At 44.2% G+C, this 19,721-nt stretch overlaps 1 protein-coding gene across 3 annotated transcripts in view; it reads left to right on the top strand.

Annotated features, from left to right (window-relative positions):
* The window catches only part of mtmr12 (myotubularin related protein 12), a 112,711-nt gene that overhangs the window by 76,381 nt on the left and 16,609 nt on the right, over positions 1-19,721 (top strand). For all 3 annotated transcript variants that reach the window (XM_068031960.1, XM_068031970.1, XM_068031980.1), the window contains exon 14: positions 991-1,161. In XM_068031960.1, coding sequence (XP_067888061.1) covers positions 991-1,161 — 171 coding nt within the window. The remainder of the gene's footprint in view (positions 1-990; positions 1,162-19,721) is intronic.

Here is a 19,721-nt window from a genome sequence, read left to right on the forward strand (position 1 = left end):
TGAGTTTATAATGTCATGGTCCTGTAGTTTTTTTTCAGAATATGCAGTTTGCCTTTAAGGCATGCAAGGGATCAGTATGGCTTTAAGAGCCGGCAAGCCTTATGAGTTATAGGAAGGTTCATTTTTGTTGCTTTAGAAACAGCCATTTGGAGACTGTGATTCAAAGGGTGCATTCTCGTTCCCATAGATATAGCCACTGGGAGTGAGCCTGATGCGATACATTTGTTACAATTCAGTTTGAACTGGCTGCTAGGAAGACAGTTTGTGTCAACAGAAGACACAGACACAGAGGACAGCTGGTGTTAGCACCTGGAAAAAGAGCTCTCTACCATTTAAACTGAAGGAATAGGAGTTTAGTCTGTTTAATTCTTCTCAAAATTCTAAAAGTATCAAGCCAAAACAGAGATCTCTGGTAATTTAAATAGAAGAAAGGGAAGTTAGACTGTGACCATCTTTTATCCCTCAAAAAACTCTAGTCAGATTGATCCTATTGAAAGTGTTTGCAAGTCGTTAACTGTTGAAATTCGCTGGAGAAGGAAAGCAACATCCTGTGAGGACTTCGAGCAACATTGGGACTGTAAATTTGCAAGGACTCTAATTTTTAGTATTTTGAATGTTGTTTATATCTTCATAGTGTTTAAGAATTTAGTTCTTCTAATTAGAGTTAATTTGTTGATTTAAAGCCACCTGGTTTGGTTAGCCTCATTTGAGGGTTAATAGATGGTACAATTTGGCTGGGTTTTTCTTTAATTTGGAAAGTTTTTAAATGATATGTTAGCCGATCTGTGGAATGACAGGATTGAATTAACAGTGCGTTGGTCCCACCACAATCAGAATGTTATATTTTGATTGGAGGCTTTGACAGGAGCGGTCAGTCATAACAATGATGATGAAAATAGTCATTGCATCGTTATTTTAAATGTTGCTTGTAAAGAAGGTAAAAGATTTGACAAAAGTAATACAATTTTTGCAACTCCTTTTGACGCGTAGGTGCCAGTATTTCTTCTCTTCTTGGAATGCGTGTGGCAGTTACTTCAGCAACATCCACCAGCCTTTGAGTTTACAGAGACCTACATGACTATATTGTCAGACAGCATGTACATTCCCATCTTTAGCACCTTTCTGTTCAATTCACCACACCAAAAGGATAATCACCAAATGGTAGGTGTCCTATTTTTTTAAAATGTTTAGATTCTTCGTTTGCTTTTGTTAACTGATCATTATTGAGAATTTGCCATTATTTGTGATGTCTGTGATGCTTGATATGGTTCTTTAACTAGTAAAGTACATTTTCTAAGGCCTAAATAAATGGAAATCTGCTTCTGAGTCCCATTACAATGCTAAAGGGGAGTTCTAATCTTAACTGAGCATGCTAGATGATGTCAGTCATGTAATGCAAAAGCAATATATTGCAGATGCTGGAAATCTGAAATAAAAGTAGAAAATTCTGAATTCATCAGAACTGGAAAATGTTAGATGTAACAAGTTTTATTAAGTATAGAGGCAGGGGAAATGGAGAAAGGAGTAAACAAAACAAAAGGGAAGGTCTATAATAGGGTAAACAAGAGAGATTAAATGACAAAAGAGATGATGGTACAAGGCAAAAGAGAGTGGTAATGGAACAAGTCAAGAAACAAAAGATGTATCTAGAGGAGCTATTAATGGGAAAATGCAGATTCCTTATAGCTGCTGTCCAAAACCAAACAAAGAAAATGGGAGCAGAGGTTATGATGTGAAATTGTTGAACTCAACATTGAATCCAAAAGGCTGGAAAGTGCTTAATCGAAAGATGAGGTGCTGATCCTCAAGCTTGCATTGAGTTTCACTGGAACAGTGTAGGAGGCTGAGTACTGAGGTCAGAGTGGGAGTGGAGCAGAGAAGTAAAATGACAGGTGACTGGAAGCTTGGGATCGTGCTTGTGAACTGAATGGATGACTGCTTTGCAGAACATCCCAATTGGTGTTCAGTCTCCCCAGTGTAGAGGAGACTGCATCATGAGCAGTGAATACACTATACCAGGGTTGTCCAACATGTCAGAATCTGGCCCGCCGAAGAATTGCATCTGGCCTGTCAATCTGCTCGTGACTCGGCTCCGATTGATGGCTCCCCTGTACGTCAGGTGTAGGGGCTAGGTAGGACCTGTGTCTGATGGGTGGGGGACCCCTGTGTGAGATTGGTCACCATGTGACTGATGGGGGCTGCCTTCGCGGCATTAACGCTGATTAGTGGAATGGAGTGCAGGCACCCTGGGATCAGCCACCCCTGTTGCTTTCTCACGGTTTGGTAAATGTCCTGTATCCTGCACACTAGGCAGTATCCCACCTTTACTTGCCCCAACTAAATAAAACAGGCATGGCAAGTATCCAGTTGTGGAAATGACGGCTGCGGGGAATACTGAGCGGGGGTTGGATGGAGAGAGAGAGAGAGAGACATTGGGTGGGAAGGGGTGGGATGCAGAGACAGTCATTTATTTATGGCACAGAAGGAGGCCATTCGGCCCATTGAGTCCATGCCAGCTCTTCACGGAGCGTTTCAGTCAGTTCCACTCTGCTGGATCTGTCCCTGTAACCCTGCAAGTCTTTCTCTCTAGTGACTACCCAACTTCCTGTTGAAGTAATTGATTTGTCTCCGCTTCCACCATGCTTATGGGCAGCAAGTTCCAGGTCATTACTGCCCACTGCGTAAAAAAAGAAAAGTGCCGCCTCCTATTTCCCCTCCCCCCCCCCCACCCCGCCCCCCACATCTTTTGCACAAAACTTTCAATCTGTGTCCCCTAGTCCTAGAGAGGGAGAGGAAGGGGTTGTGGGGTGGGTACGAATAACAGACATACAAAGAGCGCGGGGAGAGGTCAGGTATGTCACCAAATCAGTGGTCAAAAAAATGATAAAGTAAGTCAATAAATTAGTCTTCTCATTTAAAGCTTCTTCACAAAATGCACATTTGTTGTTGTTGTCGTTGTTGTTTTGATAGGATAGATTTTAATGCCTTTATCTTTCCGAAATTAGTTCACTGGCCCTCTATATATAGAACAAAAATTGTAATATGCCCCTCCACGCAAAAACGTTGGACACCCCTGCACTATACTAAATTGAAAGAAGTACAAGTAAATCACTATTTCACCTGGAAGGAGTATTTTGAACCTTGGACAATAAGAAAGGAGGAGGCAAAAAGGCAGGTGTTGCATCTCTGCTTGTTGTAGAAAGGTACTGTGGGAAGGGGAGGTGGTGTTTGGGGTGACTGAGGAGTGGACCAGGTTGTTGCGGAGGGAATGATCCCTTTGGAATGCTGAAAAGGGAGGGGAAGAAGTGTCTGGTAGTGGCAGTAGTGGATGATGCATTGAATGTGGAGGCTGATGAGCTGGAAGGTGAGGACAAGGGGAATCCTATTATGGTTCTGTGAGTAGGGGTGCAGGGGTAGGGGAAAGGGCTGAGAGCATAATTGTGGGAAATTGAATGGACATGGTCGAGGGTCTTGCCAGCCACATTGGGGGGTATCCTTAGTTGATAAAAAAGACCTATTGGAAATGCCTGTATAAAATGTTGCATCGTCAGAACAGATGTGACAGAGAAACTGTCAGAATGGAATAAAGTCGTTACAGGAAGCGTGGTGTAAGGAAGTGTAGTTGAGGTAGCTGTGGGAGCTGATGGGTTTATAGCAGATATTGGTGGATAGTCTATCCCCAGGAATGGCGACAGCAGTCAGGGAAGGGAAGGGAGGAGTTGAACATGGATCACGTGAAGGCGCGGGAAGGGAGAAAATTGTAAGCGGCATTGATATATTCCAATTGAAGGTGAGAGCAAGAAACTGCAAGGATGTACTAGAAAAGGAGGTGAGGGAGGGGACCTGAGTAGGACTGGGAAAAGGTGCTTCACGTATCCCACATAAAATGCGGGCATAGCTAGGATCAATGTTTGCTTTAAAATGTAGTTGCTGTGCGTGACTTTTTTTTTAATTGCAGTCTCTTTTAAATGGTTTTTGCACTGCTGTGCAAGCACATTATTTATTACAGAACAAGGCCAATGCACTACCTTTCAGGCTGCTGCAAGGTTGCGCGCACACACGCAGCTTAGCGGGATCATTGGCTAAGAACAGAAATAGGAGCAAGAGTAGACCATCTAGCCCCTCGTGCCTGCTCCGCCATTTAGTGCGATCATGGCTGATCTGCCTCAACTCCTCGACCTTCGCAGACATTCCCCATATCCCTTGGTTCCCTGAGACCAAAAATCTGTGTCTCAGCCTCAACGATGGAGCATCCACAACCCGCTGGAGTAGAGTTCCAAAGGTTTACAACCCTTGTGAGCAAAAAAATTTCTCATCACAGTCCTAAATGATTAGCCTCTTATTCTGAGGTTGTGCCCCTGTTCTAGATTCCTCAGCCAGGGGGAAGCAACCTCTGTGTCTACCCTGTCAAACCCCCTCAGAATCTTGTATGTTTCAGTGAGATCACCTCTCATTCTTAACTCCGGAGAGTATCGGCCCAATTTACTCAGCCTCTCATCAACTCACCAAGGCTCCTTTGACAGCACCTTCCAAACCTGCGATCTCTACAGCCTAGGAGAAGAGCAGCAGATGCATGGCAACACCACCTGCAAGATCCCCTCCAAGCTACACGCACCATCCTGACTTGGAATTATATCGCTGTTCCTTCACTGTCACTGGGTCAAAATCCTGGAACTCCCTTCCTAATAGCACTGTGGGTGTACCTACATTCCAAGGACTCCAGTGGTTCAAGAAGGCAGCTCACCACCACCTTCTCGAGGGCAATTAGGGATGGGCAATAAATGCTGGCCTAGCCAGCGATGCCCACTTCCCACAAACAAATAAACAAAAAAAAGGACAACCCTCTCTCATCTCAGGAACCAATCTCATGAACCTTTTGCTTTACTGCTTCCAAGGCAAGTATATCCTTCCCTGGATATGAAGATCAGAACTGCACACAGGACCCCAGGTCTGGTCTCACTAAGCATTATACAAATGTAGCAAGATTTCCTTGTTCTTGTGCTCCAATCCCCTTGCAATAAAAGTCAACTTGCCACTTGCCTTCCTAATTGCTTGCTGTACCCATATGCTAACTGTTCTTCTACAAGTACACCTAAGTCTCTCTGAACATCAACATTTAAAAGTTTCATGCTTTTTTAAAAAAAAAATTCAGTTTTTGTATTCTTCCTACCAAAGTGAATAACTTCCCATTTCCCCAGATTATACTCCATCTACCACCTAGTTGCCACCTCAGTTAACCTGTCTTTATCTCTTTGCAGCCTCACTGTGTTCTCCTCACAGCTTACATTCCCACCTAACTTTATATCCTCAGCAAACTTGGAAATGTTGCTCTTGGTCTCTTCTTCTAAGTCAATATAGATTATAAAAAGCGGAGGCCCCATCACTGATCCTTGCAGCGCTCCACTGGTTACAGCCAGCCAACTTGAAAATGCCTGTTTATCCCTATTCTCTGCTTCCTGTTGGTTAATCAATTCTCCATCCATGCGAATATATTATCCCCAACTCCCATCAGCCCTTGTATTGCACATTAAACTTTAATGTGGCAACTTATTGAATGTCTCTCTTTCGGCAATCCAAGTGTACTACATCTATGTGCAATAAATGTTGCAACACCCACGTCACACCTGAAAAATGGGCACAGTATACAGGAAAAATGGATACTAATCCTTTTCCCTGTTCTGTGCTTGAATAGCATTGACTTTTCAAGTGGTTGGTCCTGTCTGGGTCTGAAGAGGATGCAGCTATGTAAATTTCAAATCAGTGTCTGAGTTCTTAGTGCACACTTTCTCTTAACAGTGTCTTGTGCAGTTCACTGGCAAACTTTCCCCTGTTTTTTGAAAAAAATGAACTGGCGCTGGTCCTGAGGGACACAATCATGGTTTTTCTCATTTTTTGAATGAGAGAATTTACTGCTTCAGTACTTGTTGCAGAACACTGTTAGTTCTTATAGTTAGGACCTGTGTTCAGTGCTGTTCTGTCAACCTCCCTCCACCACCAAGCCTCCCCCGCCCTTGCAATATATCTTGATTGGCAAATGAGGTGAAGCAACCAGTAGCCGCCTCCACAGCAGGCTTTCTCCAGAACCACTAACAATTGCTTCTGTACCACAAAATTGCAATCCCTTTTCTTCTGTCCTGCTCCATGTTACTTGGAATGAACCAAAAATCCTCAGTCAAATCTGTACCTTTTTCTCTATTCTCATATCATCATTCTTTAAACCCACTTTTATTTTCCCTATCCTTCCATCTACTGCTTGATACAGTGATGCTTTCCAACCTCCATGACCTGGAACTTATTCTAAGCTCTAACTGCATCCTCACCTGCGCCAAATCTTATTCACTATCACTCTTGTGCTCGCTGACCAACATTTGCTTCCAGTCTACCAATGCCTCTTTTTTTAAAAATGAATTCTCATTCTCATGTTCAAATGCCTCCATGGCTTTGTCCGTCCTATCTCTAACCTCCTCTAGCCTTGCAATCCTCCATGACCTTAATGTTCCTACAACTCTGGCCTCTTGTTCCACTCCTTTTAAGGGCCGGCTATCCGACTGGACCCGACATGTCGGGGTCGGGTTGCACTCCCCGATCTGGCATTCGGGCTCGGGTTGGGCCGGGTCAGACACTCTCTCACAGGTAAGTGGCTCCAATGTTAATTTAATTTTTGGACTAGAAAGGTGTTTTTTTTTAGTTATTTTAAGCTTGTGCAGATAAGCAACAAAGTGAAAAACAAAAGGTAGGTTAACTGATGGTCGGGTGTGGGAAAAAATGGAAGGACTCTGGCCGGGTCCGGCTCGGGTCGGGTGTTTTATTTTTTGCAGACCCGAGCAGGTCTTCAACTCCTTTGCCCCATTATTGGTGGCCCATTATATTCCGCTATCTAGGCCCTGAACCTCTCCTTCCTATTTTTACGACCAAACTTTTAATTAAGGCATCTAATATCTAAATAAAAAGCAAAATTCTGCAGATGCTGGAAATCTGAAATAAAAACAGAAAATGCTCAATACTCAGGAGGTCAGGCAGCTTCTGTGGGGAGAAAGAGTTAATGTTTTGAGTTGATGACCTTTTAATCAGAATTGGGAAAAGTTGAGATTGAACCAGTTTTAAGCAAGTACGGAGGCAGGGAAAGTGGGGAGGGGAGAGAACAAAAGGGAAAGTCTGAGGGTGGAAGGCAGGAGAGATTAAATGACTAGATGTGCAAGGCAAAAAGGACAATAAAGAAACGAGAGGTCTAGAGGAGGTGTAAATGGGAAAAGCAATCATCGTACATGAAACTCAAAGTTAGCATGCCAGGTACAGCAAGTAATTAGGAAAGTAAATGGAATGTTGGCCTCTATTGCAAGGGGGGTGGAGTATAAAAGGGAAGTCTTGCTACAACTGTACAGGGTGTTGGTGAGATTACACCTGGAGTACTGTGTACAGTTTTGGTCACCTTATTTAAGAAGGGATACACTTGCTTTGGAGGCAGTTTGGAGAAGGTTCATAGGCCGATTCTTGGGGTGAAAGTGTTGTCTTATGAAGAAAGTTTGAGTAGATTGGGCCTATCCTCATTGGAGTTTAGAAGAATGAGGTGATCTTATTGAAATGTAACATTCTGAGGGGGCTTGACAGGGTAGATGCTGAGAGGATATTTCCCCTTGGGGAATCTAGAACTGGGGGCAAGTTTCAGAATAAGGGGTTGCCCATTTAAGATGGAAATGAAGTGGAATTTTTTTCTCTGGAGGTTGTGAATCTTTGGAATTCTCCACCCCAGAGAGCTGTGGAGGATGGGTCATTGACATATTCAAGGTTGAGATACAGATTTTTGAACTTGCGGGGAGTTGAGGGTTATGAGGAACAGGCAGGAAAGTAGTATTGAAGCCATGACCTCCTTGAATGGTGGAGCAGGCTTGAGAGGCTGTATGGCACACTCCCTTTTTTTTTAATGTTATGTTTATCAACAGCTGCCGTCTGGGGAAAAAATGGGGGTAGAGATTTTGATATGAAATTGGTCAACGCCGAGTCCAGAAGGCTGTAAAGTGCCTAGGAGGCTGAAGATTGAGGTTGGAATGGGGCGGAGAATTAGAATGACAGGTGACCTGAAATTTTGTCATGCTTGGAGGCTGAAGAGAAGTGTTCCACAAAGCAGTCACCTAGTTTGTGTTTGGCGCCTCAAACGTAGAGGAGGCAACATTGTAAGCAATGAATACATTACGTTAAATTGAAAGAGGTATAAGGAAATTGCTGTTTCACCTGGAAGGAGCCTTTGGGGCCCTGAACGGTGAGATGGGAGGGGTATAAAAGGACAGATGCATCTTTTGCGCTTGCATGAGAAGGTGCTGTGGGGAAAAGGAAGGGGTGTTGGAGTTTATTTCAGGAATGGACCAGGATGTCACGGAGGGATCGGTCCCTTTGGAATGCTGAAAGCAAAGAGGAAGGTGTTTGGCATCTTGCTGGAGGTGGCAGAAATGGCGGTGCATGTGGAGGTGAGGGCAAGGGGAACCCTACTGTGGTTCTGGGAGGTAGTGGGTGGGGGTACGGTGAGTGCAGCAGTGTGGGAAATGGAACTGACACAGTTAAGGGCCCTGTCAACCATGGAGGAGAGGAATCCTCAACCGCCCTTTGGACGGCGCAGTGGTTAGCACCGCAGCCTGACAGCTCCAGCGACCCGGGTTCAATTCTGGGTACTGCTTGTGCGGAGTTTGCAAGTTCTCCCTGTGACCGCTTGGGTTTTCGCCGGGTGCTCCGGTTTCCTCCCACAGCCAAAGACTTGCAGGTTGATAGGTAAATTGGCCATTATAAATTTCCCCTAGTATAGGTAGGTGGTAGGGGAATATAGGGAAGGTGGGGATGTGGTAGGAATATGGAATTAGTGTAGGATTAGTATAAATGGGTGGTTGATGGTCGGCATAGATTCGGTGGGCCGAAGGGCCTGTTTCAGTGCTGCATCTCTAAATAAAAAAATAAAATAAAAGTATGACATCGGAAGCACTGGTATGGAGGGTTGCATCGTTCGAACAAAGGAGAAACTGGGAGAATGAATAGAGTTCTTAAAGAGGCAGGGTAAGAGAAAGTGTTTTAAAGGTAGCTATGGGAGTCTGAGGTGGTTCATCTGAAGCTGAGGGAGGGGTGGAATTTGGAAGCAAAGTTGATTTAAATTTTCCATCTTGGGGCGGGAGCAGGAAACTGCATTGAAAAAATCCTCCGTGTATTGTAAAAAGAGGTGATGGAGGGGACCTGGGTAGGACTGAAGCAAGGAATGTTCTCCATATCCCACGAAAAGGCAGATGCAGCTAGGACCCATATGGTTTCCCATAGCAACACTTTTTTGAAGAAGTGAGTAAAGTCAAATGAGAAGTTGTTCGATGTGAGAACATAATATACCTTTAAATACCTTCTCCTATGGCTGTGTCAAATATTGGCTGATTACGCTCCTCTGACGTGCCTTGGGGCACTTTCTGACGTTATGCTATGTAAACTAAGAAGTAATCGGGGCTTGTAAGTAAGGTATTGCAATAATCGTGGACAAAACAATTGGCAAAGGTAGCCGTGAGGATGAGTTCATAGTGTGCGTTCTGGACAGTTTCTTTGAACAGGTGTTACAACTGACCGCTCAAGACAAAGCCCCAATCAAAATATATGATTGATTGATTGTGGTTGGAGAAATGCACTGTTGATTCAGTCCCGTCCCTCCATAGATCACCGAACATATCATTTTTAAATTTTCCAAATTAAAGAAAGACACAGCCAAATTGACCATCCACCAACCCCCGAATGAGGCTAACCAAACCAGGTGTCTTTAGAGCAACAAATTAACTGTTTAATTAGAAAAACTAAATTCTTAAACACTAAAATATAAACAACATTTAAAATAGAAAAAATGAGTGTTCTTGCAGATTTACGCTCCTGCCGAAGTAGAATCTTCCAACTTGGAACAGTCCAAGGTTGCTTGAAGTTCTCTCCGCCATCTGATGGGAAAAAAAGGTTCTTCAACAGTACAACAGTCCGTAGCCCAGTTCAGCAGTTGAAGTGATGCTTTTCTTTTCCAGCGATGAATTCAGCAATTAACAACTTGAAAACACTTTTTAATGAATCAATTTGGTTTTAGAATATTTTTGGATGAAAGAATGTCACAGTCTAACTTCCCTTCCTTCAGTTTAAATTATCAGAGATCTCTGTTCTGTTCATGCTGGTCCAGCTATCTTTCTGTGTCTGTTAAGTGAAACTAGCTAAAAAGACTGGCTTTTGAGACAAACGTCAATTGATCACAATTCGGTTAGGTTTACCTTAGCGATGGGCAGGGACAGGTATATACCGCAGGGCAAGAATTATAGCTGGGGGAAAGGAAATTATGATGCGATTAGGCAAGATTTAGGATGCGTAGGATGGGGAAGGAAACTGCAGGGGATGGGCACAATCGAAATGTGGAGCTTATTCAAGGAGCAGCTACTGCGTGTCCTTGATAAGTATGTACCTGTCAGGCAGGGAGGAAGTTGTCGAGCGAGGGAGCCGTGGTTTACTAAAGAAGTTGAAGCGCTTGTCAAGAGGAAGAAGAAGGCTTATGTTAGGATGAGACGTGAAGGCTCCGTTAGGGCGCTTGAGAGTTACAAGCTAGCCAGGAAGGATCTAAAGGGAGAGCTAAGAAGAGCAAGGAGAGGACACGAGAAGTCATTGGCGGATAGGATCAAGGAAAACCCTAAGGCTTTCTATAGGTATATCGGGAATAAAAGAATGACTAGAGTTAGATTAGGGCCAATCGAGGATAGTAGTGGGAAGTTGTGTGTGGAATCAGAGGAGATAGGGGAAGCGTTAAATGAATATTTTTCGTCAGTATTTACAGTAGAGAAAGAAAATGTTGTCGAGGAGAATACTGAGATTCAGACTACTAGGCTAGATGGGATTGAGGTTCACAAGGAGGAGGTGTTAGCAATTTTGGAAAGTGTGAAAATAGATAAGTCCCCTGGGCCAGATGAGATTTATCCTAGGATTCTCTGGGAAGCCAGGGAGGAGATTGCAGAGCCTTTGTCCTTGATCTTTGTCGTCATTGTCGACAGGAATAGTGCCGGAAAACTGGAGGATAGCAAATGTTGTCCCCTTGTTCAAGAAGGGGAGTAGGGACAGCCCTGGTAATTATAGACCTGTGAGCCTTACTTCGGTTGTGGGTAAAATGTTGGAAAAGGTTATAAGAAAGATTATAAGGTTATAATCATCTTGAAAAGAATAAGTTCATTAGCGATAGTCAGCACGGTTTTGTGAAGGGTAGGTCGTGCCTCACAAGCCTTATTGAGTTTTTCGAGAAGGTGACCAAACAGGTGGATGAGGGTAAAGCCGTGGATGTGGTGTATATGGATTTCAGTAAGGCGTTTGATAAGGTTCCCCACGGTAGGCTATTGCAGAAAATACGGAAGTATGGGGTTGAAGGTGATTTAGTGCTTTGGATCAGAAATTGGCTAGCTGAAAGAAGACAGAGGGTGGTGGTTGATGGCAAATGTTCATCCTGGAGTTTAGTTACTAGTGGTGTACCGCAAGGATCTGTTTTGGGGCCACTGCTGTTTGTCATTTTTATAAATGGGCGGCACAGTGGTGCAGTGGTTAGCACTGCAGCCTCACAGCTCCAACGACCCGGGTTCAATTCTGGGTACTGCCTGTGTGGAGTTTGCAAGTTCTCCCTGTGTCTGCGCGGGTTTTCTCCGGGTGCTCCGGTTTCTCCCGCAAGCCAAAAGACTTGCAGGTTGGTCGGTAAACTGGCCATTATAAATTGCCACTAGTATAGGTAGGTGGTAGGGAAATATAGGGACAGGTGGGGATGTTTGGTAGGAATATGGGATTACTGTAGGATTAGTATAAATGGGTGGTTGATGGTCGGCACAGACTCGGTGGGCCGAAGGGCCTGTTTCAGTGCTGGATCTCTAAAACTAAAACTAAAAAAAAAACTAAAAAAAATTAAATGACCTGGATGAGGGTGTAGAAGGGTGGGTTAGTAAATTTGCGGATGACACTAAGGTCGGTGGAGTTGTGAATAGTGCCGAAGGATGTTGTAGGGTACAGAGGGACATAGATAGGCTGCAGAGCTGGGCTGAGAGATGGCAAATGGAGTTTAATGCGGAAAATTGTGAGGTGATTCACTCTGGAAGGAGTAACAGGAATGCAGAGTACTGGGCTAATGGGAAGATTCTTGGTGGTGCAGATGAGCAGAGAGATCTTGGTGTCCAGGTACATAAATCCCTGAAAGTTGCTACCCAGGTTAATAGGACTGTTAAGAAGGCATATGGTGTGTTAGCTTTTATTAGTAGGGGGATCGAGTTTCGGAGCCACGAGGTCATGCTGCAGCTGTACAAAACTCTGGTGAGGCCGCACCTGGAGTATTGCGTGCAGTTCTGGTCACCGCATTATAGGAAGGATGTGGAAGCTTTGGAAAGGGTGCAGAGGAGATTTACTAGGATGTTGCCTGGTATGGAGGGAAGGTCTTACGAGGAAAGGCTGAGGGACTTGAGGTTGTTTTCGTTGGAGGGAAGGAGGAGGAGAGGTGACTTAATAGAGACATACAAGATAATCAGAGGGTTAGATAGGGTGGATAGTGAGAGTCTTTTTCCTCGGATGGTGATGGCAAACACGAGGGGACATAGCTTTAAGTTGAGGGGTGAAAGATATAGGACAGATGTCAGAGGTAGTTTCTTTACACAGAGTAGTAGTGGCGTGGAACGCCCTGCCTGCAACAGTAGTAGACTCGCCAACTTTAAGGGCATTTAAGTGGTCATTAGATAGACATATGGATGAAAATGGAATAGTGTAGGTCAGATGGTTTCACAGGTCGGCGCAACATCGAGGGCCGAAGGGCTTGTACTGCGCTGTAATGTTCTAATTCTAATAAATCTAATAACATTGTATCTTTGTCATTGTTCTCCAAATGGCTGTATCCTACGGCAAAGCGAATGCATTCTTTGACTCAGTCCCTGGAACTTGCTGCCATAAAGCAGTACTGATCCTTTTCCAGCCTTAAAGGCACACTGCATACCTCCTGGAAAAAAAAACTACAGGATCATAATGCAATATATTGTGAAACCAACCAGGGAACAGGTTATTTTAGACCTGATCATATGTAATGATCTCATAGAAAAGGATGCTCTAGGCAAGAGTGATGATGATGTGATAGAATTTCGCATTCAGTTTGAGGGTGAGAAACCTGGGTCTGAAGCTAGTGTTTTAAATTTAAATAAAAGCAATTAGAAAGGTATGAAGACAGAGTTGGATACAGTGGACTGTGAAAATAGGTTAAGAGGTAACATGGTAGATGAGCAGTGGCAGACATTTAAGGAGCTATTTCATAACTCTCAACAAAGATATATACCGTTGAGAGAGATTCTACGAGAAGGATGCACCTTCCATGGCTAACTAAGGAAGTTAAGGATGGTATCAAATTGAAAGAAAAGGTGGACAATGCTGTGAAGGTTAGTGGTCGGCCAGAAGATTGGGAAACATTTTAGAAACCAGCAATGGATGGCTTAAAAAAAAAAAGTTGGTGTATGAAAATAAACTAACAAGAAATATAAAAACAAATAGTAAAAGCTTCTACAAGCATATAAAAAGGAAAAGAGTAGCTAAAGTAAGCATTGGTGTCTTTGAGGATGAGACTGGGGAATTAATAATAGGAAACAAGGAAAAGGCTGAGACTTTGAACAAGTATTTTGTATCTGTTGTCACAGTGGAAGACACAAGCATCCCAAGAATAGTTGATCAAGAGGCAAAAGGGAAGGAGGAAATTAAAACTGTACTTTTTCTCTCGTGATGGTGATTAAGAAACCTAATGGGACTAAAGGTTGACCAGTCCCCTGCACCTGATGGCCTATATCCTAGGGTCTTAAAGGAATTGACTGCAGAGATAGTGTGCATTGGTTGCAATCTTCCAAAACTGCCTAGTTTCTGGAAAGGTCCCAACAGATTGGAAAATTGGGAATGCAACACCTCTATTCAAGAAAGGAGGGAGACGGAAAGCAGAAACGATAAGTCAGTTAGCCTAACATCTGTCATTGGGGAAAATGCTGGAATCCATTATCAAGGAATTTAGAAAATCATCAAGCAGAGTCAACATGGTTTTGTGAAAGGGAAAGCATGTTTGACAAATTTATCAGAGTTCTTTTGAGGATGTAACAAGTAGGGTGGATAAAGGGGAACCAGGAGATGTAATGTATTTGAATTTCCAAAAGGCATTTGATAAGGTGCCACATAAAAAGTTTCTGCACAATCTCAGAGCTCATGGTGTTGGAGGTCATCTGGATAGCATGGATAGAGGATTGGCTAACTAACAGGCAACAGTGTTGGATAAATAGGTCATTTTTAGGTTGGTAAACTGTGACTAGTGGGATGCTACAGGATCAATGCTAGGGCTTCAACTATTTATAATCTATATTGACTTGGATGAAGGGACCAATTTTGCTGACAATACAAAGATAGGTAGGAAAGTACGTTGTGAGGAGGACAGAGTATGCAAAGCGATTATAGATAGGTTAAGTGAGTGGGCAAATATTTGACAGATGGAGTATAATGTGGGAAAATGTGAGTTTGTCCACATTGGAGGGAAGAATAGAAAAATGGAATATTATTTAAATAGAGAGAGATTGCAAAATGCTGTGGTACAGAGGGATCTTTGTATCCTTGTGCATGAATCACAAAGTTAGCATGCAGGTGCAGCAAATAATTAGGCAAATGGAATGTTGTCCTCTTATTGCAAGGGGCAATGGAGTATATAAGTAGGGAAGTCTTGCTGCAACTGTACAGGGCATTGGTGTTGTAAATAGCTCTCTTCCTTGGGCTGCTGTGGCTGTGCTAAAGCAGGAACTCAAGATGATGTGGAGGGAAGTGGCGTGGGGTGGGAAGCAAGAAGTCTTTGGTCACACCAACAACAGCTTGCTCATGCCAGATAGCAGGACAAGGGTGCGTGGAAGTTGAGAAGGGGTATAAGGCAGGAACATATCATCACCCTCGATGTGTTCTGAATCACGGATGCCACCAGCTGTCACAGCTGGCCCCATGATGATAGCCATCTCCTCCATAGGACTCAGGAGATGCATGCAGCCTGTCCCCTGCTCATTCTGCTCTGCTCTCTTCTATTTTGTGCCACCTTGTCCTGCAAGCGAGAGGACAGAATATCAGTGGTTCTGTCGCACTTTTGTTGGGTGATGTGCCTGCCATAGCTGAATAGCTGGAGGTATATAGAGGCTGCGTGAGGGTAAAGTGGAGTATCTTGATGTTGGGCATGAGTCCTGGGTGCCAGGGAGCAATGGGAGTGTGTTGCATTGAGCACTGAGAGGTTGCTAGTTTGGTGGGTAGGAAATGTCATGTGAAAATGCATTTATTAACCAGACCACCCGTGTGAGATCATTGGAATCCTTCTGGCACTGCTGCCAAGTCCCTTGGATCCCAGGGGCCTGGAATTGACTGACTTCCCTGGCCACCTGCTCCCAGTCCCTTCTGAGGGTGCGCCTTGAGGGCTTCCTGGCCCTACACGGAGCCATGGCACGTCTCCTCCTGCCCATCTCCACTACTAATACCTCCAGTACTATGTCTGTCACTCTGGAACCCTCTGCCCTGATATTCCATTTTCCATGTTTTAAATTGTAACATTATTATTCAGTGCAGCTTCCCTTTTAAGAGGGATAGACTGCCTTTAAGTACAGCAGGCTGGCTGCACCACATGCCCTCAGCACAGTGCTGTTCGGCCCCCTTCTGAGTGCAGAGGCAACCAGCAGTCTTACGCTATAATTATGGTAATGAGGTGGGGGCACCAAATTTCTGTTGCTCACCTTCGACGGAACCTACTCTGGCAAGTCACTAATTGCAAGCCCCTCACTCAAAGTGGGATAACCATATTTCTAGCCCACAATGTGAAGACCAACATGCAACTTGTAGCTTCTTGCATATGTAAATTTAAAATGTGCCAAAAATTCAGAGGTCCCAGTCAGGATCCATTACATGCAAAAAGAAAACCTAAAGTCCTTATGGTTCTCCCATGGGGCTTTAACTGTACTTGCCCCTTATTGGTGCTGCTGCCTTTAAGACCCAACTTGCATGATCTTCCTTTCCCTGTGCCAACACCCAAGTCTGCCCCCCATGTTGAGGACTACCAGGGAGTCCAGACATTCTACTGATTTCTGGTATGCTGTGCTGTTCAACAGTGCCTGTTGAGGAAAATTGTCCAAGATTTCCATTCCTTTTATTGAAGGAAAAAATAATGTATTGATTCAACTATTGCAGTGAGAGAACTGGAGGTTAGGAACTCTGAAGGTGTGCAATCTAATAAAATCAATTATTCTGCTCTACATTAATGGAGTAGATAGAGCTAGATGAAACCTTTTTATGAGGATGATTATGTGCACTGGGGTTACTGCAGTTGGCTTTACCATCTCCAAGCTTTCAACGTGAAGTTGTGTGTGTATTGAGTGCCAACCTGACTCGGCTTGGCTGCAATGTTCCACACAGGCAAATACTCTGCAATACTGTCTACCTAGGCTTGTGTGAAAAATGATCACTTGGATTAGGTACCAGAAGGCTGCCCGTAAAGCTGATTGGCAAGTATCCGATAAGTTATTCTACTTATTAGGCTAGCAATAATTAGTTTGTAAAGTCTAAGGCATGGCAGGGTAGCTCGGCCAAGTGGAATGTGCCTCTTGTGGTATGTGGGAAGTCATGGACACCAAGTGTCACCGGTTGCAGAAGCTTGAGCTCTGAGTTTTGGAACTAGAGCGGCAGCTGGAGTCACTGTGGAGCATCCGTGAGGCTGAGAGCTATGTGGATAGCACGGTTAAGAATGTAGTCACCCTGGAGCTTAAGAGCACAGGCAGAGGGGGACTGGGTGGCTGCCAGACAGACAAGGACAAGGCAGGTAGTGTAGGAGTCCCCAGAGGCTATTCCACTTTCCACCCAGTATTCAGTTCTCAGTACTGATGGGGTAGAGGGTTCCTCTGGAGAGTGCAGCAAGAGTCATGACTAGAGCACCACAAGTGGCTCAACTGTGCAGGGAGGGAGGAGAAAAGACGAGAGCAATAGTGGTAGGGGATTCTATAGTTAGGGGAACAGACAGGCGTTTCTGTGGTTGCAGACATGATTCCAGGATGGGTATGTTGCCTCCCTGTTGCAAGGGTCATGAATATCACCGAGAGGCTTCAGAGCATTCTGGAGGGCGAGGGTGTACAGCCAGAGGTCATAGTCCACATTGGTACCAACGATCAAGGAAGAAAGAGTGATATGATATTGCAGGCTGAGTTTAGGGAGTTAGGAAAGAGATTAGCAAGCAGGACCTCTAAGGTAGTAATCTACGGATTACTCCCAAGGCCACATGCTAGTGAGTATTGAAATAGGAGAATACATCAGATGAATGTGTGGCGAGAGAGATGGTGCAGGAAGGAGGGCTTCACATTTCTGGGACATTGGGACCGGTTCTGCGGAAGGTGCGACCTGTACAAGCCGGATGGTCTACACCTGAACAGGACTGGGATGAATATCCTTGCAGAAAGGTTTGCTAGTGCTGTTGGGGATGGTTTAAACCAGTTTGGCAGGGAGATGGGGATGTGGAAGCATTAGGACAATTTCAGGGCAGGGAACGGGAGGCAGAAAATTAGCGAGTGACTCTGAAAGAAAGAAGAAGCAAAGGTTAAAATGTGTGCAGCACAGGAATTTTGCAGTGTTAAAAGGTGTTTATTTAACTGCAAGGAGTATAGAAAATAAAGCCGATGAGCTGAGGGCACAGATAGACACATGACAACACGATACCATTGCTATAATGGAAACTTTGCTTAAAAAGGGGCAAGAATGGCAGCTCAACATGTTGGGATAGAGAGGTGGATAAAAAGGAGGGGGTGTAGCATTATTAAGGAATCAATAACAGCTGTGAGGAGAAAGTTTAAGGCACAAAGAGGCCACTTGGCCCATTGTGTCTGTGCCGGCTGAAAAACGGTCCACCCATTCTAATCCCACCTTCCAGCATTTGGTTCGTATTCCTGCAGATTACGGCACTTGACTTGCATATCCAGACTCCTTTTGAATGAGTTGATGGTCTCTGCCTCAACTACCTTTTTGGGCAGTGAGTTCCAGACCATCACCACTCTCTGGGTGAAAAAGTTTTTCCTCATCTCCCCTCTAATTTTTCTACCAAGCACTTTAAATCAATGTCCCCTTGTCACTGACCTCTCTGCTAAGGTGAATAGGCCCTTCACCTCCATTCTATCTAGGCCCCTCAAAATTTTGTACATTTCAATCAGATCTCCCCTCAGCCTTCTCTTTTCCAAGGAGAACAACCCCAGCCTATCCAATCTTTCCTCATAGCTGCATTTTTCCAGTCCTGGCAACGTCCTCATAAATCTCCTCTGTACCCTCTCCAGTACAATTACATCCTTTCTGTAATGAGGTGACGAGAACGGCACACAGTACTCAAGTTGTGGCCAAACCAATGAGTTATACAGTTCCAGCATAACCCTGCGCTTTATATTCTATACCTTGGCTAATAAAGGAAAGGCTTTCATATGCCTTCTTAAACACCTTATTGACCTGTCCTGTTATCTTGGGGATCAGTGGACATTAACTCCAAGGTCCCTTGCTTCCTCTGCACTTCTCAGTATTTTCCCATTAATCGTGTATTCCTTTACTTTGTTTGACCTCCCCAAATGCATCACTTCACACTTATCCGGGTTGAATTCCATTTGCCACTTTTCTGCCCATCTGACCATCAATATCTTCCTACAGCTATCCTCCTCGCTATCTACCACACGGCCAAACTTTGTGTCATCTGCAAACTTCTTGATCACGTCCCTTACAGTAACGTCCAAATCATTAATATATGCCACAAAAAGCAGGGGACCCAGTACTGAGCCCTGTGGAACACTACTGGAAACAGCCGTTTGCTACAACAGCCGTTACCAATTACCCTTTGTTTCCTGCCACTGAGCCAATTTTTTATCCACCTTGCTGCATTTACCTGGATCCCATGGGTTTTGTTTTTTAAACCAGTCTGCCATGTGGGACCTTGTCAAAAGCCTTACTAAAATCTATGTAGACCACATCAACTGCACTACCAGACTGATTCCTGGGATGGCAGGATTGACATATGAAGAGAGATTGGGTCCATGAGGCTTGTATTCGCTAGAGTTTAGAAGAATGAGAGGGGATCTTGTAGAAACCTACAAAATTCTAACAGGACTGGACAGACTAGATGCAGGAAGGATGTTCCCAATGGCAGGGGAGTCCAGGACCAGGGGTCATAGTCTAAGGATAAGGGGTAAGCCATTTAGGACTGAGATGAGGAGGGATTTCTTCACCCAGAGAGTGGTGAAACTATGGAATACTCTACCACAGAGCAGTTGAGGCCAAATCATGAACTATATTCAATATAGTTTTTAGGGCTAATGGGATCAAGGGATACGGGGAGAAAGCTGGAACAGGTTCCTGAGTTTGGATGATCAGCCATGATCGTATTGAATGGCGGAGCAGGCTCGAAGGGCTGAATGGCCTACTCCTGCTCCTACTTTTCTATGTTTCTACCCTAATCTATTTTCCTTGTTTCTACTTCAAAAAATTCGATCAAGTTGGTCAAACAAGATCTTCCCTTAACAAATCCATACTGACTATCCTTGGTTAACCTGTGCCTTTCTAGGTGACAGTTTATCCTGTCTCTCAGATTCCAATAATTTGCCCACTACTGAGGTTAGACTGACTGGTCTGTAATTATTCGGTCTGTCCCTCGCTCCCATTTTAAA

The sequence above is a fragment of the Heterodontus francisci genome, chromosome 1, assembly GCF_036365525.1.
Source record: "Heterodontus francisci isolate sHetFra1 chromosome 1, sHetFra1.hap1, whole genome shotgun sequence".
Classification (NCBI taxonomy): Eukaryota; Metazoa; Chordata; class Chondrichthyes; order Heterodontiformes; family Heterodontidae; genus Heterodontus; species Heterodontus francisci.